This window comes from Tachypleus tridentatus, chromosome 6 (assembly GCF_004210375.1).
Source record: "Tachypleus tridentatus isolate NWPU-2018 chromosome 6, ASM421037v1, whole genome shotgun sequence".
NCBI classification, from domain to species: Eukaryota; Metazoa; Arthropoda; class Merostomata; order Xiphosura; family Limulidae; genus Tachypleus; species Tachypleus tridentatus.
Window position 1 is genome coordinate 85,907,542 of NC_134830.1, and position 26,905 is coordinate 85,934,446.

Here is a 26,905-nt window from a genome sequence, read left to right on the forward strand (position 1 = left end):
AAAACCTTTTCTTTTCATATTAAAGATACACTAATTTTGCTATGGTTTGACCAGGTGCTATATTAGGTACTTTATCAACAACAAAACCTACATTTGTGCAAGTTAGTTAAACACAGGTTTTAAATGATTCACACATCACATTTTGAACAAAACAAAAACAAAAATGTAGCACTTAATATAGTATTAAATCATTAACAATATACTTTAATTAAATTTTAAAACATTTCTGAAGAATAACTGACATCTTTAACACCTTTAGAGCTATGATGAATTCTTTACTCAGTTGCAATTTGTTACACTCAATTCTACTATAAATTAAGAGAATAAAAAAAAGTTCAAATATATGCAATTAATTTCAATGTTTAGCTATACCTTATAATGTCGAACTAGTAGTTGAAGCATATGTACTAGCTGAGCTAAGGTATGTCCTTCTTCTACAATAATTTTCTTTGTCCAATGGGTCAGCATGGTGTTCCCATCTTCCATACGAGCAGGCATAGCAGGGGTAAGTATCTCCAACGCTTGTTTCACAACTGTTCGAGCTTCAACTGCATGTGCCTTCAAAAGACTGTGAAAAACCTAACCACCACAACATCAAATGTATCTTATGAATAAAATATTTATGAAAGTTTGCAACATTTATAAGAAGTTGTGAACACCTACTTTTATGTAGACAGGTTTACCAAGCCAAATATCTCTCTAATCTTTAATTTTGCAGGTGTTAAGACTCAAAGACAGTTTAGTTACTACGATTAATAAATTACAGTGGGATTATATGCTACTGATACAGTTATTTACAAGTTTCTGCTTACTGCAAATGTATTTATAAGAACTAAAAAAATTATTTTGTTTCACATCCTCCATGTGCAAAATTTTAAAAGGTTTAGCAACTTATGGCAAGCAGCAAATGAATATAAAAGTCATCCTAGCTAAAAGATATAACTGTCTGCTATACTGTTTTACTTATTGTTCTATGTTTTAAGAAAAATAAGTTTAAGAGCTTATCTGTAAATAATAATAATGTATATATACATATATAATGTGCTATAACTGAAATGTGATTGTATTTTACAAAATACTGTCCCACTGAAACACAGCCACAACAGCCCACTTTGTAAAGGTCAGTTTCACAGTCTTGAATACAATAACATGAGTGCATTGTAACTTCTGTGATAGTAGCCATCAATGGCTGAAAGAAAAATATAATAAAAATAATATGTATAAATGTATAATGTTAAGACGTTTAAGCTATTTAGACAAAACATTTGTAGTTGTGTATAACCTATAGTCATTCTCGAAAAAAAAGCATAATTTATATTCATGTACTAATTTTTTATGGTGGTTACAAGATCAATCAAATCTGACAAACAAGTACAGAGACTCCAATTCAATAGATAAACAGATAAAATATAAAGCTTTTTCTTGAAAAATATTTGACAGTTATCTGGAGTTTATAAAGATTTCACATGTGAAATTTGAAAATCTTCTGATACATAAAAATATTTTTAATCTTAAAATGAAAATTATTCTGTATGTTTGATATTCAACATTCTGAAAAAAAAAATTATGGAAATATCTCTACCTAAAAAAAAGTAATTTAATACTTAATTCTAAACCTGATACATTATGTATGAAAGCCTTGTAATTTTTACTAATAGTCTGCCAAATTTTGTAAATATATATATACATTATCAAAAATCATAGTAATAATTACTCTCATGAATACTTTTATGGTTGTTATTAGTTGGGTGGATTCCATTCAACCAATAATGAAAGGGTTAAACAGAATCCAATAAACACAACACAGATTAGTAAGGCCTACACTCATTAGGAAGAACCAATAAATGGCATTCATGTGCCCACTCCATAATCATCAACAAATATTTGTGTGCACAGTTGTTGCTATTTAATAATAGGAACTTTTACTACTTCTGTAAGCAGTTTACTGCACTCACTAGATGGCACAAGCATTCAGTTAATCACCTGTGAACAGCTGAGAAACTTCTGAATCATTTTCGTGATTAAAATTGAGTTCACAGGGAATACATGCAGTCTAAAAATAATACTTTCATTATTAGCAGCAAAGTAAACAAACAGAAACAAGATTCATGTGTAGATAATGGAGGTAAATAAACATTTCATGAACAATTGCCAGAAATGTCCCAATGAACTAAAGACACATTTTATTACAATGTACTGACTGAAGTTATGAAGAACATGAAATATTAAAAAATGCAATGGTTTGCTCAAATTAAATATTTTTCATGTTACTCATTTCATCCATAACTGGTTTCAAATTTAATTTAACAATAAAAGATCAGATAATGTGATTTATATTCCAGCTCACTAATGCTCCTTCCCAATGCAGAATATTTGTTAGTGTAGAGTTAATACAGAATGGCCATGTCCTTAATTCAGAGCCACCAGTGACAGGGTGGAAACAGACTGGTAGCAATCACTTTACTTTTTCCTACATTATTATTTATCATTGTGTATCTTGGCATATTAAACTTATATTTCTTTAAATTTTGTCTAAATCTAAAAAAAATTAAATAAAATTCTTTTGAACAAAAGACTTGTCATTTTTAGTTGTCATCACATTACAAATATTTTTCAGAAATGTAAGTACCTAAGAAAAGTAATATAAAAATAAAAAAGGTATATTAATGAAACACTGTGGTATTCTGAGGTATATTTTATTATTTAAATTGCTTCAAAGGAGTGAGAAATATACGTCATAAATAGCATGTACAGTCCATTATGATAAATATTATGCAAGAATTAGCTAATACACTAGAATGCATTAATAATGCCTGACCAAAAAAAGAGCATATGCCAAGTGTAAATTAAGGCTGTATTGAAGTAGGCAGTGAGAAAAAAAAAATATACTATTCTCAGACTGATACTACCATAGCAGAAAAAAGATCATTAGATACTGGCTATAAGAATCATATTGACAGACTATTTTTCATATACACAAAAGAAAACTTTGAGAGATGTTTAAATTAACTTGAAAAAAACAACAACAAACTTCCAAATAAGAGAGAAACTAGTCAGAACTATAAAGTAAAACAGATGTCCAGAAGATGAAGATAGATACATGTAAACAGGTAGCTGAGCTGAGCTATTTTTACTCTGGCCAATTGTGAAGTATTTTTGTTTTTGTTTGAGTTGCAAAAAAATTGTCAAATTAAAGGACAGGTTTACTTGTAGGTGAAAATGAAAGGACTTGGGAAATTATAAGGATACCAAAAAAAATTGGTATAAAAACCCTTGTTTTTAGCCAAAAAGTCAGTTGTTGAGTTAATTTCAAAAAGTTTGCTACCAAAATTAGAGCCAGTTGATCCTGTACTACCATAGCTGCCAAAGAGATCTGTTGTCAATCTACTGAGAGAAGTTGTCATATTGATATATGATGTACAGGATAGCCATGCCAACGTCTCCCTTGCCAAGATCCAAAGAGCATATCTTGTTCAAAGTACATTTAAGTAATAAATGCTCTTTCTCTTGAACTGAAGAATGTAACTGGAAGTTGACGTGAAACATATAGTAACTCTAAATTATCGCTGATTAAGCCTAGATTAGTAACGTTTGAATAGAGTTACTGAAATTAACAAGATTGGAAAGTAATGCAAATTTATTCACAAATTGTTATATTAAACATTGAAGTGTATTCTGAACCTCAGCTTAAAGTCAATTCTTTATTCTAACCATAAACATCCTCAAGTTAGTGGCTTGTGTGTTGCAGTTGCAAATGCATTCCTTAATGTAATATAAAATTATTATGACTGGCAGTAAGTCAAAGCTCCAAAGACTAGACAACAGAGCCTGCCTGTTACATTAAACCACCAAAGTATTCTATGAATTTTCTACATACTAAAGACTCAAATAGGTAATTTACAATAACATATGATATTAATATAGATAACTATTTACTTATCATTCAAATCTGGGAGCTGGTGATTCACAATAATTAATTTGAATTTCATAAAGTTAGGTTTCTAGGCACCTGCAGAAAGTTTAGATAATTGAGCATTCATGTTGGAAGTCTGAAAAGTTACTTGAATTGAACATTATTACTAGAAGATAATACTTAGAGGGAAAAGAGCCATTGTTAAACTCAAGAGTATAACAGTAATAGTCGTAGTAGTGGAATTACTAGTATTTATCTCATTTACACAGAACACTTGACATTAAAAATAGAGTAAATATACAAGGATAAACAAACAGACTTTTCTATCTATAAAATTTAGAGTTGTTCAACTGTGTTTTATGCAAGCTGAAAACCACTAAAACTTACATTTCAGCTCAAATATCTGTCAGGATATTTATATGCAAAAATGGCTCGTTTGGGTTGAGAAAATATTTTACATAGAAGAGCGAACAACGTTTCGACCTTCTTCGGTCATCATCAGGTCAAAAAGTTGTTCGCTCTTCTAGGTAAAATATTTTCTCAACCCAAACGAGCCGTTTTTGCATATAAAATTCTCAACAAGTGGGTTTCTCGACATCACTGATTATCTGTCAGGATAGATCATGCACATGAGAAAAAATGAGTGATTTCAGTTCAAGCTGTTATTTCATTATTATAGAACTAAAAAAAAATGTGTATTTTACCTGCAACACAATTCTTTTATGAATGGCAAACTTGGCTATGATATGAGCCAGAAGTAGATGGCCATGGTACTTAGTGGCAGGGTCAACACAGTTTTTAACCAGAAGACAAGGCCAAGCAAATGTCATTAGCCTTCGTAATTTATTACCTTGCCTCCTGAAAAAAATTGTTTCAAATTTCAATCAAGGCAATAAAGAATTCAGTTAGTTTCACTGATAAGTTTACAAAAGCTTAATGTAATACATTATATAAATACCGAGGCACAAACAATCTAATTTTAAAAAAAATTTCCAAGCTCATAAAACTTATCCATCAGATATCTTGAATTAAAGAAATAGCTTTAATATAGAAATTAATGTTTTACTTGTAGGTAGAATAACTAATTATATTTTTAGAAACTCATTTTTAATTAAGTAAAAATTGCAAGATAATCAAAACTTTTCAAATCTAACTTAGAAATTTGGTGAAATTCATTTGAAATACTTTTACTCAAAATTCAAAAACTTAACAAATTTCTACAAGATTAAGAGAAAACATAAAAGTTTTTTTCTTTATATTTATGCACAAAGCACCAAATAAACATTATTATAAGTTACAGCTTTTACAATAAGAAAGATTACTTGTTAGAACAGGCATAGTATTTCAACCACTGGTGTAATCATTCCCAGGCACACTTAAAAAAGATATATTTCTGGATGTGGGGGAAGTAGAGGGACATCAACTATCATATTGTCCCTGTAAAACGACTATCAATAGATACCAACTGGTAAGGTTAGAACCATCCTTGTGATCCAATGGATAGTGATGCTGAAACCAGCAATTTTGAAACTCAAATATTAGCTGCATGAAACTGTCTTAGAGAAGATCTTTAAAACAGTCAAAAAGTAGGGTAGGAAAGGAAGAGTGGAGATGGTCCACATCCACTAAAGATTCTCTAGAATTGAAAACACCAGCAAAAATAGACCATCTGAGAAAGGAGATTTCTAAAGACTTAAGTACGAAGGCAAACTCCCACCAACAAGGAATCTGTCTCCAAAATATCCCAATAACAAACCAAACAAGATACTAAGGAGAGAGCAACCTATCAAAGTCACAGGGGATAAGTCACATGACACAGTAGGATCCCAATGAATAAACAAAAAGGGGATTTGAAACCTGAATAGCTTCAGTGCATGCCTTAGGTCATCCAAAATTGCACAGGAGATATGTGATAAGCCTCAGAAAACAATTGTAGAGATGATAATAAAAAAATAACACAGAACTGTTGTAAATGACAGATGAATTCTGGAAAACTGAACTGTGCCATCTAGTCAAGAGCTCCAAACAGAAAGAAAAGGATCTAATTTTTGAGTGTCCAAATAATGGTTCTCCAAGCAATGGAAAGCCAAGGTATGCTTACCTAATAAACAAGAACAATAAGGCATGAGAACACCCTCTCTCAAATGATAAACAAATTTCCTCACCTGCACAGTAGTGTCTGGCAAAAGTGGCAGATCCAGTAAATCAGGCAAATGTATAAAAGGTGCAAGAGGCTGAATACTTCCAAGGCTTGTGATTAACTGTCTGAACAAAGGAAAATGCTGGAATTATAAGTATAAATTCTCACCAGTCTGTTCTTGATCCTCTGCAAACTCAACTTCAGAGCCAACAGCAAAAAAACATCAGACTGCATGTAAGATTCTACATATCTGCATATGAAGAACTGTATTTCCTCTGCAGAAGATGTCAACCCCATTCATCCCCAATGTCAGAATTGTGAAATAGTGAAGGAGAGCATCAAGCAATTCTGTGTCCAAGACATGAATGTGTATTTGTATTTGAAAATGTCTGCAAACTGTTGATACATTTTTTTTTTTAAATTAATGAAAACAGACAATTAACTCAAGACCCACTAGAAAGAAAACTCATAGGAAATGTCAGAAACACAGTACTGATGCTGAAAAGGTATAGTTCAAATCAATGTTTAAGTAGATGAAGAAGAAAAATTTTTGTTGGAATAAAGCTAAAGCGTGAAAGGAGGTGTGTTTTGGAAACAAATCCTCTTTATTGTAAAAGCTGCAACTTGTAATAAAGTAAAACTTAATAATTAAACTATTAATCACTTTTTCTTTTTATAGATTTTAAAATCATTTTAGGGAAAAGTAACTCAAATATAAGAAAAATCAAAGCAGCTCTCTTTATAAAACAACAAAAGCCTGACATTAATCAATATTCAGTTGTAAAATTATTTATTTTCGTTTTTACCTATTAACAATTGTATATGGTTTCCTTTTATTTTGTTGCTCAATGATGTTGCATTGTCATTTATATTGCAATGCATAATTATGGTCTGTTTTTCAAATGCATCCACCTTGTTATGGTGGGTGGACCTAGTTAAGAGCAGTGTTTTTAAAAAAATAAAATTACAAAATAATGTAACAAATAATTATTTGTTTTATCCATAAAATTTTAACAAATGTACTGAAACTTAATATAATACTTACTTGTTAGCAGCATCATGAATATGTGGAGAAGCTTGCTCTACTAACAAACAGGAAAATTGCAGCAAGAGAATTCTCACAGCATCAGACGTTCCAAATGGATTTTCTGGATCAATAATTTTGTTAATGAACACACTAATAATATTATCAGGAAGATCCTGATCTGGAGCTGGCGGGCCACCAATTAACTTTTCTCCCTCTCCTCGTTCAAAAGCTATTGCAAATGATGGAATTATAACATATTGTAATACTTTAGCCTTTAGCTCCTGAGGAAAAGTGGAATCATGAAAAACTTCCACAAATTTGAAGAAAGCTTTCCTCTTCCACTCTACTGTGTAATTACAGGCAACAGTATTTTCTAGGAAATCTCTCAGAAACTCAAAATCTGGAATGAAGCGTCCAATGAAAGCCCTAAGTAACTGGAACAACAGTTCAATTTCATTGGGATGATGTTTCACAAAATTTAATAAGCACTTAACTACCAGCTTTGGTTCTTTCCACTGAGTAAAATCAACCGTGTCTCCCTTCATGTGTCTTTTCTGGAATTCTTCAGATACCCAAACATTTCTGATGCATGCTACTAACTGGTGTTGTCCAGAAAGCCACTGTTCATCATGTTTTACCAAAAGGCTCACCAAAAGTATAATCTGATACTGAATATCTTGTTTGGCAGAAGAATGAGAGATTAGAGGTGATACAGTGCTTGGAGATGGGATACCAGACATTGCTGGTGAAGACATTATTCCTGACTGCATATTGTTTTGAAAAGTACTATGTAACATATTAATTAATTTGGAAGAATTTTGCTGTAAAACATCACGGAATGGTTTTCCTTCCTTCCCTTTCAAAGGTACTAAAATGCACATAATAATAACAATTATTAAAAAGCATTATTTATAAATTACAACTATGAATAGATTACATTTAAGTTTACACAAGTTCATAAACTTTGAGTCTTAAATCAAGTATTAATAGAAATAGCAAAAATCTAATACTTTCAAGTAATAAATAACCTATGATGTTTAGTTGAATCTTGAATAAATGTTATTGAATTTTCTCTATTTACCTTTGTGTGTTGTTTAAAGAGCATAACTCACTTGAACTTGCACTTTAAAATACTTCTTACTTCATTTCAAGCACAGCATAATTATGAAACTACTGAACTTCAAATGAAATATTCACAAAACTTAACCTATTTTCTCCTTCAAGAATGAATGCACCCTTACTTCTAAAAACCGTCGCACTTGCTCTTCCTGCAAGTAAGTTTCATTCAGCAATAAATCAATAGTGAGTAAAGGGTATCGAAGTAGGAAGTTGAGAAGAGGTTTACGAAATGGACTTCCTGCTTCCAAAAGTAGAACCTTTTCAGTTTTCAAGACTAGTGTTAGTAAAAGTTCAATGAACTTACTGCTCGCTGCTGGGATCTGAAAATATGCACATTTATAATTTAATCACATCAATACTACCTGTTGTAAAAGTACATCTTGACCTGAATATTATAATATGGTAAGTAAAATTTCAAGGAACCACTTGGAGGAGTATATGTTTTGAAAAAAAGAGGTTAAAAATATTATCTGATGACCCAACAAGTGGGCAAATTTATTCACATTTTAGAAACAGTACTGATAATATCTGTTTTGGAATGATATTTATTGCATTTTTAAGCTTACCTGATGAAAAATATTTGCTATAGCCACACAGAGTTTGATTTCATTATTAGATCTGTCCCTCTGTCCAGACCTAGCTGCACTGACTACCACATCCAACCATTTACGAAAATGTGGAAGAAGTTGCTCACACAGCTTTTCATTGAAAGTATTAGGAAATAGTTGAGTGAGATAACTAAGTCGTTGGATAACACTCAGGTTCACAGACCGATAGTCACCAAGCATCTTCAACAGAGGACGTATGGCTGTATGCACCTGAAGAAATATGTGTAACCAGCATGACAATTATATGAGTAAAAGTACATTTATAACCTTATAACAGCCTAAAATGAAAATAAAAATCTGATTTTTTTAAATATTAAATACATTTTCTTAGGTTCATCATATCAATTGAATATGGTATCTGTCTTAAAATAATTTTGTACCAGTTTGTTTTTCTTTAAGTTAAGCACAAAGCTACACAATAAGCTATCTGTGCTCTGTCCACTATGAGTATCAAAACCTGGCTTCTAGTATTGTATGTCCATAGACATACCCACTATACCCCTGGGAAGCATTTTGTATCAGACTAAATTTGAATAATCAAATGAAGTTTTTGTCTCTGTAAAGTATTTCCAGTTACGGATTACTACCAATATAGTAAAACATGACCTGTATATCTAATTGTGAACAACATCCTACGGACAAATTTGAAATGTGCTAAAAATCTTAAAACTTCACATTACAAAAGTCAGATCAAAAACAAAATTTTTCTCTTTATTAACCAGTGTCACCAAATTCTGACCCCTAAGTTGTAAGTTGACAAATTTCACTATTTCTGCAATTAATTTGCATGCTTTCTCAATAATTTCTGTTGTACTGACATTGAATGCAAGATAAAATACTAAAATTTGCAAAAACATCCTCAGTTCAAAAATCCAAAAACATTTTTATTCCTGATTATTTGTGTTCAGGTTTAAAACATTTTAGAATAAGGATAAAGCCCAATTTATAGAACTGCTCAACTTAATAATTTAAAGCTGTTCCTACTGTTTCATTTTCAAATTTGGTATAAGATTTGATCATACAACTGTAATGATTTTAGTAACAAGCGCTTTTACAATAATTTGTTTTATGATGCAAATCACAAATATCTAAACAGGTACAATTCTGAGCTTCTCAATTTTTTTTTTTTTTGTAAAAAATGTCCATTAAAGACTGGTTACGTAGGTCATCCAATTTCAAAACAGATTAAACTTGATTAAAGTAACATTAACCATCTTTACCTTTTGCTCTTTCATTTTAACTACCCTTTCTTGTGTGTTACTTTTGTTAACTTGAAAATGCCTTTTGTTCTATTGTCAAAAAACAAACTGTTTTAAAAAGAGTACTTGTAAAACAAAAGCTAAATAACAATGGCTTAAGAGATTAGTTAAGCACTCTGTGCTGCTGAGAATGCCACATCAGCTGGTATATATTCAGTCACTTGTAGTTTTACTAATATATGTAATTCCTACATGAAATCACTGAAAATGTTTTTCCTGTATGTGTAATTTGTTCTGTTAGTTTTGCTAAACATTGAACACACCCCATTCATTAATGAGCTAATTACTTTAAGATAAAAAAAAAATAACTATTTACATCCTTTTCTTTGGGTTTAACATTTTCCTTTTTCTTCTATATTTTGTAATATCCAAAATTGAAAATAATTAAAAAATTTGAGATGAAGGTCACTGACAACAAAAGTACTTCAATAATTATGAATTACTTAAATATTATTAAATATTAAAAAGGAAAAAATATAATTTTATTTCAACTTACTAGCTAAATGCTAACAACTCATTTAATGTAGACAAAAGATATAATACATGTATGAATGAATTTTTTCATACATCAGATGTTTTATAGCACAATAAAAAGCCAATATTTGTGTGTGTGTGTGTGTGTGTGTCTTTGCTTTTAAGTCAGGTGTATGGTATGTATATACATTTTAGCTGGTTATGTATAAGCATTCACATTATTTGAGTCTTAAATTATCATCGTTAACTCTTTCAAAACAGGCTCAGTCAATCTGCCCTACCATGCAACCTCTTTAAAGTCTATAATTTTTATGCTACTAACTTTTAATATAATATGTATATTTTCACAAAATTTAGTAGACTTTCAATACACATTAGAAGCCCTCCTTCTGTTATTTTTTACTGAAGTATTTTTAATACACACACACAAAAAAAAAGATTGGTCCAGGAATATATCAAGTATATTTTACTAGCCCTGTGTAAAGTGATTTTTATGTTAAGATTAAAAATACTTTATTTCCTCTCACAAATCTCACATTTTATTTGTTTAATCTTTAAAACCTCCTAAACATATTTCAAGCATTTGCTTTCAGTAAAACTTCATATTTTATCTGATTCTTTTTTCTAACCTAGTGTACATACTTAGGTTTTTTCTTTTTTTGTTGTTGACTGTCAATGGCCCTTAACCTTTTTATTATTATAATAATGGTAGTAATGCACTAAATACTTTTTATTTAAGTAAATAATGCACCAAACAACATAGAATAATAACATGCAAAAAGCAGACAACTGTTCTGGCTTTTCTGACTATGCAATGAGAATTGATAAAAATTCATCCAAGCGAGTCATCATCTTTCCCATGGAAATCACGTTTGAACTTGTACAGACACTGACAATTCTCCATTCAGAAAACAATGCAATATGCCACATCATTTGCTTGGTTACATAACATAGAATTAAAAATGTTAACAAATCTGGAAAAAGAGGATGTAACAGCTGGGTGTAGCAAAGAGCAAACAAATTTTCTATTTAAGGGCTCTGTAACCAAACAAAATTGAAGGCTATAAAACTCATGGTTTATCTGAGCAATGATGATTTTATATTGAATAACTAATATTTAATTTCATACTTATTGGAGGGGTGATGAACAATAAGAAGGAATGCCTTGAGAAAACATGTCACATTTCTCACACTAATATAAATTCAGAATTTTTTAATATATTGCCTTCTAAAATTAATAACTTAAAACTTATATACTATTCAAATATGGATTATTAGCTACAATTTTATGCTATACTAATTAGTATTAACATAAACAAAGAGTAGTTAAAATTTGAATGCAAGTCACTAAATCCTCATGACACAAGTTGTAAATGATGTCCAGGGAGAGAGGTTTAATTTTTCCGCACAAAAAACGTAATATAAAAAATATATAATTTTCCAGTGAATGAACTAAGCATTTTTGAAGTTCTTCAAAATGATACATTTGGAAAAAACACACAAAAAAACTCCTGTTAAAGACAAAAGCTTCACTTGAAGGAGGCCCATTTATGAAATTCCAAAAGGTTAAGGGAAAACCATGGAAAATTACAGAAGTTAATATTTTCTATACAGAAAATATATTTATGATAGATACTTACCTCTCCTCACAATCACAGCTATTGTTAATCTGATTGCCCTTTAGTGCACAAATTTTCATACACCATTAGCCTTCAAACTCTCATCTAATTCTACAATTTTATGTGGTTCAGGTGTGTTTAAAACATGTAGATTAGCATATGCAACTGTCCTCCACCTGACACCCTCAATCTTCACTTTGCGATGAGATATGAAAAGCAACACCAGAAGTGTGGATAGTGGATAGAAAGGATGAGAATAGGTAAGTATCTACCAGAAATATATTTTCAGTGTAAGAAAGTATTAACTTCCAATGTGATCACTTACCACCTCTCACAGTTAAAGCTAGAATTCCACATTCAGCAAGTGGAGGGACAGGTGTAAAATTATCTAAATGAACACTTCAGAAAAGCATATGATAAACATCCATAGTATGGTACCATCATATAGAGGTAACACACTCACGGGAGACTACACAACATGCAAACCATACTCTTCATCCACATGGAGCCAACAGGTGTGGTGCTACAATAAAAAGGCAGAAAATTTAATTCCAAATCTTTAAGAGAAAGAAATGTGTGTGAAGAGTTGCTAGAATGTGTCAAAACATAAAAATGATATGAACTCCAGACCAGCAGTACCTTGAGGAACTTGACTAACCCATAGCAAGAGGAGGGTCCTCAATCATTCAACTCAAAGTCTAGAAACAAGAAGGGGAGACAAATCTGAGAATCTAAACCATCATGTGCAGAAATTTAGTACATTGTGTAGCAATAAATCCCAGGAATGCACATTTTGACAATGTTAGGAAGGTGCAAATGCAAGCAACTATTTCCAATCCAAAACCAATCGATATCGAGGATTTAACATCTAGTCCTTAGCAAGAGAAAGTTCCCAGCCCACTCACATGTGAGAACATATGTTAGTTAATCCAGTTCCAACTAAAACTAATCACCTAGAAACTGACATCCAGGCAGCAGTAAAGAAAGGGTTCCCAGCCAGAGGAATGAAATGCAAAATAGATGTAAAAATCCAATCCAAACTGGGAGCATCTGGAATAAAACATCAAACCCACAACAGGAGGGCGTATCTTCTGTACAGACAGAACATCACTGCCTTACGTGCAGATGGGTGTAACCGTGCATGCTCGAAAATGATTCCTCCATGATCCACCAGGTTAGCAACTAGGAGCTGGTAAATGGTAAGGACCCCAATACTCAACTAAAAGGTGGAAACCCACTAGAGAGTCCTAAGGAACACAAGACCAGAAAAAGCACAACAGGCAACTACAAAACCTTATTTTGAAAAGCAGACCATTCCTGATTCAACAATTTGAGGAACATTAGGAATGGGCAGCAGCCTCTTTCTGCTTTACTCATGTTAGTCTGCACATGCAGAGTGGTATGAAAATGTTTGACACAACATACTGTGAGGAAGAACCTGCAAATGGTCATGGGGAACAACCAATCTTAACAATGGGTGTGATAGACCTTACAGAACTCAAGGTGTAAATTTTGGATATCTGTGTACCTGGACAGACACCACTGCTACAGAATGCGATTCATACCATGTAAGGTAGGCTAATGAAACAATGTGGAAAAATGAAAGACCTTACTCACTCAGAGTTGTACCAATGTATAGAGAATGGCTACAGAGGAAGATGATATATGGTCAAGTAGGAAACTGCCAGATGATGCTAGCAGTGCAACCCAAAGGTGTGGGGAATGATCCACATGCCAGCATGGATAATCTTCTCTGAAGGATCACAGAAATGAGCAGCCAAGGACAGTGAGAGGGTACAGATATGTTTAATTGATACATAGAACAACTGACAAGAAAGGGAAAAATAAGCAATAGGATTAACCTGACAAATTCAACTCATAAAGTTAATAGAAAAAATATTATGAAAAATGGGCAACTTTTTATGGAAAAAACCCACAAAAAAACAGAAGTAAGAGCCAATGAAAAATGCAGTGTGCAACATAAAACACCACAATATGTAGACTAGATATAGGAAACACTCTGGATCAGAGCAAAATTAAATATGGAATATGGAAGGAAGGGAAAGCACACAACAAAAGTAGGAAAAAGGTATATGATAGTCTCTCTATAATGTCCAACAGTTGAAATGACAGACCCTTGTCAACAATCATATAAAAACTCAGATATCCGAGGAATGAAAGAATCAATGCCAAATAAACCAGTGATGGAATATTCTTCAACAATGTTGATAGACATGAATGAAGAACAGAGCTAAACAAAAGGGGTGCTACACGTGTGGATAGTCTTCAATCCCTTGCAAAAAAACAAACAAAAGCCATGTATGAAGATATAGTGAGAGGCTGCCAGAGAAGTGACTAGGAAAGAGGGAAAGGTGATGAAGATTGTTTCTGGGGAAGGAGCAGATGGAAACCATGGATGAGCTGGTCAGAAGGAAGCTACAAAAACCCAACATCCATGGAATGGATTGGGTGAGAGAAATTACTAAGAGGAGAAGAGTAGGTATAAAGGAAATGCCCTTCCAATTCTGGCAAATGCATCCACAGCCAAGATCTAAGACCATATGGAACAGGACTGAGTGCTTCCTTTACTGGTGTAAGCTTGTCAGAATGAATCATACCTTTCATACCCCACAGAGATAACAGAAAATAAATCTTCACTCAATGAACAGCAAGGAATTTCAAAAAATTGATGTGAAAACATCACTCTTTTGACACAAACAGCCAGAGATCTAATTTGTGTTGCACCCCATCCCGACAGCAAGGCATCTGTAAAGATGCAGTTATCCAGAAAGAGAGGAGGAATAGGTTTCCCACTGTCATGTTGTTTCTTTCTAACTGCCAGAGTAAGTCAGACTGGAGGAAAGCAGGAAAGAATACCTGTAAATCTAGAGGGTAGAGGGTCCCTGATGAGATGCCATTCATCTTGTAGTACTCACTGGAAGAGACACATGTTGACAGGGCCCAAAGAGATAACAGCCTTCAAGGCAGAACTTATTTTATTTTTTCTTACAGCAATAACATTCCTACAACTGTCTATGAACAGTGATGGGTGATATAGTAGATGTGCACTCACATTTAGATCTCTCATCATTTTTTTATTTACCCTCTTACTACTACTTCTTTACCATGAGGCTTTTTGAACAGAAATAGATGGTGTACCCAAAGGACACATCCCACACACTTTAGCATGTGCCCAGGTGACTATTTTGTTGTGCAGCATTTTTGTTTAAGGCTTGTATGGTATTACAGATGTAGTATATATACATATACATATATATATATATGTATAACATTCTGCTTATATTGATTTCTAAAGACTAGTCTTGAAACATTCATCATAACTTCTTGAATTCCATAGAGGCGAATGCTATCTGTCAGTTCCTATTTCAACAGTTGTTTAGGAAAGGTGTGCATGTTCTGATAAGGAAAGATTCTTCCAATGAAAAACATTTTATGAGTAATAAGAAAACTGCTTTTGAAGAACAGTTAAATATTGTCTTTCTTTTAGTCAGTAATTAAATCTGTATTAAGCCATAAAAGAACATATTCTCAATCAGTTTGGTTATATTTGATGGAAAATTCGATATAGGTACACATACAGGAAAACAATATGTAAATAATGGCAATTACAAATGATATTGTAAGCTATGTATGTTACACAAAGCATACATCCAACAATATGAAATAAAATTTGAATATAGTTTGTACTTGGATATACTTGAATCACACTAGGATAAAGTTAACATTCTTGAATGCAATTTTTAAAATAGAAATCACATGCTGCCATCATCATCTACATGATGATGAATGTTTTGACATTCTTAGGTCATCTTCAGGTTAACAAAAACAGTTGCAAATTCTCACCTAAAAAGGTCAAAACATTGTTCTATACTTTATTTTAATTAAAGTTTTAATACCCATACCAGCTGTCTAAAGAATACATTCCAACAGCTTCTTTCTTAGCATATAAGTAAATTCTGCATAGGTTGGATGAGTGTTCAGGGTCATTATCTTCTTGGTTGTAGAATGCTTTACTAATAATACTCAAACCATTGTGTATATTATGACAAATCAGTATTTGATGGTACTTGTACTGGTCTATTATTCCATCTACTTTGCAAATACTTCCTATCACCTCAGCAAGAAAAACACCTCCAAAGTATTACACTGCCCTTCCCCATGTTTCATGGTAGGGGTGATGCCTTGAGGTAAGTATCAGGTTATCCCATAAGTAATGTTGTTTGTAACACTAAGATTCAAAAGGAGAAAAAAAGAACTCAAGTAACAATTTTAATCAATTATGTATTTTCCATTACTTTTAATAACAATCTGCCAATGTCTCAAAAAATTTTAAGTACCATGCTTATAAAAATGAGATGGTTTTATAAGAAAAAAGGTACAAAGGCTACTTTTTTTAACTTATCCACAAAATGAAACTGTTTTTCATTCAAATGATGTTGTAAGCTTATAAAAAGAGGGTAATCTTAATGAGCAAGATCAAGAGAATAAGGGGGATGAGGAAGTTTCTCTTAGCAGTGTGAGGATGTGTCATGGTGAAAAACAACTAATTTCTAATTCACCAAAACAGGTCTCTTTGTTTTTGTTCAGTCAATCCAGTTGCTAACAGTATCTCTCAACAGTGATTGTCTGGTTTGATTGTAACAATTCAAAGTGTATTACACCACCCTTTTCACACCAAAAACTAAGTAAAACCTTCCTACAGTGCAGGTTCACTTTTGGCTGTGGTGTAGCTGGTTCTCCTTCACCAATCCACTGTCGGCAGTAACTAACATTTTGAAAGAGTACCCATTTCTCATCTCCAGTCACTAGGCAGTTCAAAAATGAAGTCTGAAGTTCATGAGAGTGAAGAGGTGTGCAAATGTCTAGTAATTCTCTCAAATTATCAGCTAACAACTCATGTGGTACCCATTTCCCCAACTTTGAAACTCTACCAAGTTGTTGCAAATGTCAGTGGACAGTGGAAGGAGATGAATTGAATTTCTGAGCTAACTCTTCAACAGTTACAGTACAATCCTCCTCAAGCAGGTCATTATCAAACTCAACAGGATGCCAGTGCAAGTTGCATCTATCAAACTGCATCTACAAGTTCTAAACCTATTGAATCAACTTTGACACTTCCTCACATTCAGGATTACATTGCTATACACCTCTTGAATGCTTTGTGTAGTTTCACAGCACTTTTCCCATTTTTAAACTAATAAAACATTATATGTCTTATGTGCTACTCTGTCACCTCCATTATAACTGGGGCTTCTAAAATAATTAAACAAAAACTAGTAGAGAAACAAACTCACATACACTTAATGCTATCAAGTCATCCCATATAAATAATAGGACTTTGAGAATAATTTCATTTAGCCAAGAAATATGCATTTAAACTTATCCTATCCCAAAAAGATCATTATTTAAAGAATGACCTGATATCTTTTACCTTTCTTCCACTGGACTTACATCTATGCTTTAAACCAAATATTTCAAAACTGGACTCATCCATCCATAATACCTTTTTCCAATCATCAACAGTCTAGTCTTTGTACTTTTTAGCAAATTGCAGTCTCTCTGATAATATCTGGAGATTGAAGTGAAGATTTTTTTAATAGCTACATGTCCAAATATTCCATTCATATTGAGTCTTCTTGATACTGTAAAATACAGACACTTTTCTGTCATTTGGTATACAGTCATATATCTCATGCTTGAGATCAGTGGCAGTCTTCCTTCTGTTCCGAAGACTGCATAAAAGAAGATACTTCACATCTTTATCACTGATTTTAGGTGTTCTGTCTCTTCTTTTCCTATTTTCAAATTTACCTGTCTCTTGACAGTGTTCAGGAAGCATTTCAAGTCTGCAACAATTTGTTGGAGAGTCAACCAGCATCATGTAAAGCTCTTATGTAAACTCTCTAATGTGCTAACAGTTCTGTCCTTTTTTGGGCTGTGGCATGACAACAGAACTTAATATATAGTGTAAAACACTGTTTTTATGAAGGTTTATTTGTGTAGTACTATTAAATTGATTTATTCTAGTATATACCAGTAACATATGTTAGCTTCTTGCTAGCTTTTTCTATATAGTTAAGATGCTGCATGGGATACCATGACAGTTATTTCAGACCCTAAATTTGATCATGTTCCTTCAAGCAAAACCCTTATGACATTCCTTTTTGTACAAGTACATGGGAATTCTAAAGAATGATAATTATTTTCACCCTGGTTCATTTAACTGTCAACAGAGATCAGTAAAGCATCAGTGCTGAAATTTACATTCTATAATGCATGAAAGATTAGCCCCCTAAAATGGAAAAAATGACAAAATATTCTCTTGTATTAACACTTTTGCACAGTTATGTGATTGTTTGCCAAGTAATTTACAATTTGTGTGGTGACATTATTAGTTAAAGTTCAAAAGACATATAAAATAAGATTAAGATGTATTTTTTGTTACAAGCCTCAAGCTACTTAAGATAAATGTTTCTTTTAAAATTCACAGCAATTTTAGAAAGAAAAAAAAAGATTATTTTTTATAATTATCTCACCATTTTTTTTATAGTGATTACAAGAATGGCAAATCAACCAAGTCCTTAGAGAATTAGGGTAGATAAAATAATATGTAGAATGTAGTTTCACTGAAAAAGTTTAATATTTATTTAGGAGGTCTTAGAGGCTATGCAAATAAAATCTGAATGTTTTCAAACACAGAAAGTATTTTTAATATTAACATGAAAATCACTTTGTACCCAAAGCAGTCAACACTCGACTCCATTTTTCATGGGCAAATCTTTAGTAAAAGTACATAAATAAAAAATACAATTTCTTGTGTATAAAAACACTTGTTTACTCAAAGTTTGCCACATGTCATGAAAATACATGTACCATATTAAATTATAGTATGGAAGCTTTTTATGATTACTTTGTGAATAAGAAGTCAGTCATATCAATCAAGCTCATAAGTACAGTGTTAATAGATAGCATACACACCGGAGTGACATTAGAATGAAACTAAGTTAACCCACCTTTTCCATATCAATACTAAATCCTCCAATAAACTTTTTGGTACACTGAAAAGCAGCCTCCCGAAGTTCATAGTTTGTGGAATTAAGGGCTTTGTACAAAACATCAAATATTTTTTCTCGACATTGAATAATATAATGACATGCAGCCAATGCTTTCAGTGCTGATTTACGAAGTGGCACCAAATTAGTAATAGATTTGTAGCAGGGCAATTTTAAAAGCAGAGTGTCATCTGCTTCACAAAGATTTAGTAGTTCAGTAAAAAAGATCTTGTGCTCTGGAATACTGAGATCTACAAGAAAAAAACAACATATTACTTCATTTAACATTTAATAAAATATAAATTTAACAAAAACTTGTGATTAGGTAAAATGACAGAAGTCTGTTTCAAAATTTGAATTTAATTAGCAGACATTATATTTTTGCATTTCTAATCATTTACTAAACAGCATATTCACAAAAGAGAAAACAATAAACAGCTGATTCCTGAAATACATTAAAGATATATAACAGAAAAAACAATTATTCAAAAAAGTTTATAGTTAAAAAATTCCTTATTTTGTATAGTAAATTGCTTGCTGCGAATATTGTGTATATTAATATAATGATCATTTATACATGGACTGTATTAACAAGATATAAACTGAGCCTCGTGTCCTTATTTTTGTTAAAATATAGTAATAAATCTATAAGCAAGGTTCTATTTAAAAAAAAAAAGCACTCCTAAAAACAGCTCTTTGTGATTTGAGCAAAGACAATCAAAAAAACATTATACTTTTAAGTCAAACCTGTATAATTATATAGTATATAAATTTCATAGCTAAATTTGTTTTAAATTAAATTTTGTTAGTTCTCATTTCTAACATATGTTTTGAGGTCAGGCATTAAATTGTTTCCAAGAAGTTACTTTTTGTTGATTAGCCAATCAAAGAACTTGTATATTGTTTTATGGAATAGTTGTATTGCATTCTATTTCTCCTTGTGTACAGAGGATATTTTGAGACTGCCACACAAAGAAGATATTTCCTTTTAAGACACTCATTTTCTGAAACGTTAGCTACAAAAAAAATATGTATTTTGAATATAGTTTTAGCTTTTTCACATCATATTCAATCCCAACAACTGTGAGGCTCTCCTATATCTGATGTACTGTCATCTTTTGTTTCTGTTGGGCTTACTTACAGAAAAAAAAGGTCATTTCCATGCTTTACTATTACTGGAACACAGTTCAATTACATATTCTCTTTCATCAAACTTATATTTGCAACAGTCTTACAACTAGAATATCAGTTTAAATAAACCATTTTAAATTTATTTTGACTTCAACATCATGTCTTACCTCTTTTATTTTATCTATAACAAAACACTATCTGTCCTACATATTAAATTCACTAAATTTTAGTTTCTGTGCAGAACAAGTGTCTGTATTATAGGTTTATTCTTGAGTTATCACAAACATTTAAAATTAGGTTTGTATCAAAGTTTTTGATCAAATTATTATAATAAATATCGAGTATGTGAGTATTAAACTTTTCCCCAAGTCATCATTTCATAAGGATCTTTGATTCTTCACCCCAATTTAAATTCATATATTATTCAAGAAAGATTTTAAGCTTCTACCTATAAAGATAGAAAAGATCAGTTTGGGGTTAAATTTTGAGTATTTTCATTCCTAAGCCAATAACCTTCTAGATAAAAGTACATCATAATTCACATCACAGAATTTTATAGTTACATTCAATACACAATTAAACTACTTTAATATGAACATGTGTTTATAATTCATATTTTAATATCACATAAGGTTTATTTTCTTAATTTATAAAGATATATTTAATTAAATTCTCAATCTTTCTTTTTTGTGTCATGTGACACTTCATTGCTACAAATTGCTAATTTTAGAATTTATATTCACCCCTATATTACTTTGTAAATTTTCATTGACTAACAAATTTATATGTTTGATATCCCTAAGCTAAAAAATGTCATCTATTCTTCTTGCTCTAATGAGTTATGTGGCATAAACTGAGGCTCATGTTATGTACCTTCTAGAACATGCTGTCTTTAAAAATGGAAATAATTATTTCTGAAATTTGCCATTTGTTTATAACTAATAAAAAAAAGAATATAATTTACTCTTTCTTTATGAGGTTAGCTCATTCTCACCATCAATTTTGAATTATCCCGTTTCAATATGAGTGTGCTATTACCAAGATCACCTCAAACAGGTAAGGGAAATATTTTAATACATATATAGCTTAGTTAGATAGCTAGTTAAATTATAATAGTTTTATGACATTATTTTTCATTGTATGTTATTATTTTATGTTCTACGTTCCATATCTAAAATAAATAAAAATCACTCAAGATACAGTACTAAAAGCATCCCTACAAAAAATAGGGTTAACTTTTCTCGAAACTACGAGAGAAAAAACAAATCAAGACCCAGATAATCAGCAAAATTCTTGGTTTTTATGTGTACTTTTTCATTTATTGCTAAATAAGTGATAAAATATAAAAATTAGACATTTTTTAGGTTATATAAAAAAGTAAACAAAAGAAATTATATTAAAGCATGAGCATGTCTTATGAATACATTATGCTGCACTATGGCCGAGTATGCTGGTGGCTTGATGCTGTTATTTACAAAGCCTTTCACTTCGGTACTACTATCAACTGTCAATAAAACATAAACCAAAGTAATTAGTAGTTTCAAATGTATTAATTGGCTCTGACTTCAAGAATAAATAGTGTATAATTGTCTGTAAAAATATGCAGTCATTTTAAGAAAATAAAAGGGATAATTTGTATTGATTTTTACTTTTTTGTGGTTGCAAGGCTAATCAGACAGACCAAACTTGTACACTGTGTTAGGATCAAGAAACTGACAAACAAGATAAAAAAAAATTTACTGAGAAAACAAACACTTTTCATGTCAATTCTAGAGATTATACAAATGAAATTAAAAAATGTAAAGTGAGAACAAAGTATTTTTAATCTTAGCATGAGAATCATCTTGCACTCAAGTCAGGCAGACTCTGACACCATAAATGCATGGTCAAATCTTTAGCAAAAATATTTGGTTAAAAACTTTTCTTTTAGTGTAAACAAAAAGATGTACAACATACAAGATTAGTAAAAAACTGTTAATTTGAAAAGGGGAATGGGGATCATCTAAAAAGATAGAGAAACAAGTTGAATCAAAATTCAAAGATTAAACTTACAAGCTTACACCAAGGGACTATAAAAAAGAAAGACAAACAAGCTCAGAAATAGTGCCTACATTATTTTTTCCAAGCTACAAATCCCTATTTTGACAACATGTTTACAGTACTTACCAACTTTAGTAGACTTAAAACAGTGATTTGTAGCTTTAGAAAATAATATAGACACTATTTCCAATCCTATTTGTTTACATTAGGCTTAAAAATATAATCTTTGCATTTTGGTTCAACTTGTTTCTGTACTTTTTTGATGATCCCTATTCTACTTTTTTAAATTAATAAGTTTCACTGATCTTGTTTCTTAAGTTTTTTTGTTCTTTTTTAACATCCATTTATGGAAAATAAATTTAAAGCTATAGACTGAATATGCATTTAGTTTAATGTTACATATTTTTCAACAATTTACCACTGCATTGTTGTTTTTTTCATTGAATTACCCCATTAAACTTATTCAAAAAACAACAAGTGGACAACAAAAATAAACACATGTACTGATATGCAACTACAACAAAGTTAAAGTTGTACTCAGTGGGCCACTTTGAAAGTAAAGATTTAATGACCAGCTTCCATCAGTGGCACAGAGTAATGTAACAAAAGACATGCAGCAACAATACAATTTCATCAGAATTGAAGAATGTTTCTTCTAAGATAATAGAACACAATATAATGTATTGGATGCAGTAATGTGCTCACCTTGTTAGGTCTACATGACACATGTGCATGTTTTTCAACAGCTTACTACAATAAAGCAACTAAAAACAATGCAAACGAAATATAACAGTGACATGCTTAGCATAAATCACCAATTATTGGCATTTACAACTGCTACCTTAGCAGCAAATATTTAGAAATAGATACAGCTATATGAAACAGTGCTATATGCAGTAGTAATATATACTGACTACACACATTCAATTTAAACTAAGTATAAGAAACAGCAGAAAGAATCACTACCTTTATTTGAGTAGGAAAGTCTATTATGGTAACTATCCACTGTTAAAAACTTGCTGAAATATAGTTGCAAAAATCCACATGGAGACAACAAACTTAAGTATTGATGAACAATAACAATTAGCGTTACAATATGCAATAGCAAAATCAGAAACCTTTCATGTGACAGTTTCCAATTAATGCATTAGAAAATGCATGTTAGTTCTGAACCAACATGCAGACAGTAGGAGAACATTGGATTTTTACAGTGTAGAGAGTGAAGGACTTAGAAAATTTTGCAGCACAACAATGTTAAGGAGGTAGAATTAAGTTTAAAATTACTCTCTCTGGTTTTTGTTCTTTTTTTCAAATACAAAATTCCTGCGTGATCCCACACTACACAAGGTAATACTTACACTAATTTTATAATAGAGTTATAACAGCAATTTGTAGCTTGAGCGCCAAGTGGTTTTAAGCCTGAGGTTTTGCGTGAACATGCTTTTAACGTGCATCAAATACAAGAGCTACTGCTCAGAACAACACATCTAAGTACTAACTGGAGCACTTGTCCATTGAACAGGTTGAAATAAAAACATTTGTCAAAGGATAGGAAATTGTGCTTTATTTAACATAATAAACATTGAAAGTGCAATAAAAATACATAAAAGACCAATACTGGAAACAAACAACAAAGACATATCTTTGCAAGAATTCTACTACTGGTTCATTGTAATGCTGAAGGATATAAAACAATGGTAGTCTTCCAAAATTATTAGGTTATGTCATTCAGAAACTTTCATATAATATATATTTACAGGTTTTTGTGCAAAATACCAAGCAATTTTTGCTATAATATGAACAAATTGGCAAATTTTGATTTTGTCTATAATCACAAAAATCACTTATTTTGCTCATTGACAATGTTTTGGTGGTCTTAACTATTAAAAAGTTTTGCATGTTGTTTCAACATTAAGTCTTCTTTTTAAGGTGTTTTTCCCAAATGTTCTGGTACAGTTTTGAGCAAATTTTTTGTATAATCCCTATCATGAACAACCATTGTGCGAAAGCACAACTTATAGGCTAGAAATGGTCAAAGATTAAAATATTAAGATGACTATTCTAAAGGAAATACAAAGCTCTTTCATGTCTAAAATGCATGGTAACTACAATTTCATGGTACACATTAAAAACAAACAACACATTAGATTAAAAAAATAAGTTTTATACAGATATAAATTTGAGTATTCAAAACTTGCCTATAGTAAATAGCCTTGGCTGGAGAGTAGTACAAAATGTATTGCCATCCATAAGACCAATTTGAGCATTAGCTGGTTGATGACGTAGCAGATGCTTTTTGGGAGGAATTATATCAGCTAACACCTCTTTGTGGGGTTCCATAATTTCCGTAACATTCTTACTGGATACTTGAGCTAAGACTTCCAGTGAACGCATTGCCTAAGAAACATTGTACATGAAATAAAATATCATACAAAACAAAACCAGAAACAATAATCAGTGATGAGGAGAAAACCCACTTGTAGAGAATAATATATATGTAAAAACGGCTGGTTTGGGTTGAGAAAATTTTTATGTAGATGAGCAAACAATGTTTCATTTCAAAACATTGTTCGCTTCTCTACATAAAACTGTTCTCAACCCAAACCAGCCGTTTTTACATATATAAAGCCAGAAACAGTTCAGTTACCCAAGTTTAAACAAGCATGGCAAATTCCATTTATTAAGTTCTTGTCTGTCTAGCATTTTCATGCAAAGACTACATAAAGACTTTCTGTGCATATCCATTGCTAATTCTGAACTGATAGACTGGAGAAGAGGCAGCTTGTCCAAAGTACTTACTACCTTAAAGTACAGAATGCATTGATGTGGCAATGGGACATAAACTATGAACTCTTAGATTCACAGTCCAAAACCAATTCATTTAAAAATAGAATAAAATCAAGATAAATACTAATCATTTTTATCTATCTGTATCAACTTTTTACAAATTGTTAAGATGTGTTGAAAAATGTCATTTTTAGCCTGAAATTACAGGTATTCAGAATGTGTTTGCAATTCAAATTGCAAAAACTGTAAGAGAAACCTGTTTTGCAGCTAGTTTGCAGTTTTTTGACACGGAATATTAGTTTAGGAAGTTATTAAAAACTCAACTAAAACAATTTTTAAAAGTAGGGAATAATACAAAATTTTCCTGTTTCAGTCAGTTAAGATCCACCATCATCAAGAGAGGAGAAGAGCATTTATATTTAAATCTTAATACTTTACATAATGCAAAAACATTGACCAATCAGTCAACATACACAGAGCTGCCACTTTTCACCTCTCTTTAAAAAAACACTTCCATATATGAATATTTAAAACTCCTGGACCCACATCTCTATTTAATCTTAAATTCACATTCTTAAATATTTCTAATAATTCTGTTACATTAAGCTTATATTTGTTAGTAGTTTATTTAATCAATTTGATATTGTTACAAAAATCCAATGGAAGTATGTAGATTTTTACGAAGGCCTGATGCTTTCAACAAATTTAAATTACGGTGTACTTTTAAAGGTTTCTTTAACTGTATTTTTAATAAATACTTACACACAAGAGCTATGTTCCTATTTTTAACTGTTTAGCAATGCTATATATTTCAATATTGTAAAAATCCAGTTCTTAATAATTTTGCAAAAAAAAGTTTTACACACTGATTATTATAAAAAATGAATAATTATCACATGATCATAAGGTTTTCTATAAACAAAAATGTAAACTGAAAATTATGGTATTAATAACAAATTAAAATAAATCATTATACAGGAATAAGAAAGTTTGCTCATCCTTACTTGTTCTCGAACACAAGTGTTGGGTGAGGTCACTTGTCGCACCAACTCCTGGGTAACATCATGTAGAGATTTTTCTGAGCTTCAACTAAGTTATCATTCACTTCATCAGAAATAATTGGGCTTCCACACAAAATTAGCATCTTCTCAAGATTGGATCTTGAAGCAGATAAAATGAGGCAACAAGTGTTTATAACTAAGTAAATTATTGATTCTGACAGCAGTCAATTTTCCTTCATTGTCTTTATGTGATTTAAAACAAAACAAAGTGGTTCAATAATTTCATATTTAAAACTTGTTTTCAAATAAGCATAATAATAAGATAATTAGATTATAGCAATATCAAAAGTTGGAAAACAAACTCAATATCTTACAAACTACCACTTATTCTTTGTTGATCCCGTTTTCCTAATACATAAGTAAATATCTAGCAAAAACACAAAAGCCAAGCATGTGTGCAAAAAGATGTTTGGTAACCATATCTGCATGGATGGAAGTCAAAGTGCACTTGCCATGACCAGCTATCAGTTTTACCCTGCACTGCTGAATTAGTGACACTGCATGGAGGAGGAGGTGTAAAAACCGTACCAGATATGATATAAAGAGATACTGAAAAATATGCAAATGAACTTTTCTAGTTCTAGAGATTATACAAATACAATTTTGAAACTGTACAATATATATAAGTATTTTATTCTTCACATGAACAACATC

General features: G+C 31.4%; 1 protein-coding gene across 1 annotated transcript in view; it reads right to left on the reverse strand.

Annotated features, from left to right (window-relative positions):
- The window catches only part of LOC143252952 (transformation/transcription domain-associated protein-like), a 258,974-nt gene that overhangs the window by 102,972 nt on the left and 129,097 nt on the right, over window positions 1-26,905 (reverse strand). The window contains 9 exon segments of the mRNA XM_076505896.1: window positions 373-579; window positions 4,618-4,771; window positions 7,099-7,927; window positions 8,288-8,519; window positions 8,766-9,017; window positions 19,194-19,483; window positions 24,602-24,800; window positions 26,195-26,268; window positions 26,271-26,350. Of these exon segments, the coding sequence (XP_076362011.1) occupies window positions 373-579; window positions 4,618-4,771; window positions 7,099-7,927; window positions 8,288-8,519; window positions 8,766-9,017; window positions 19,194-19,483; window positions 24,602-24,800; window positions 26,195-26,268; window positions 26,271-26,350 (2,317 nt within the window).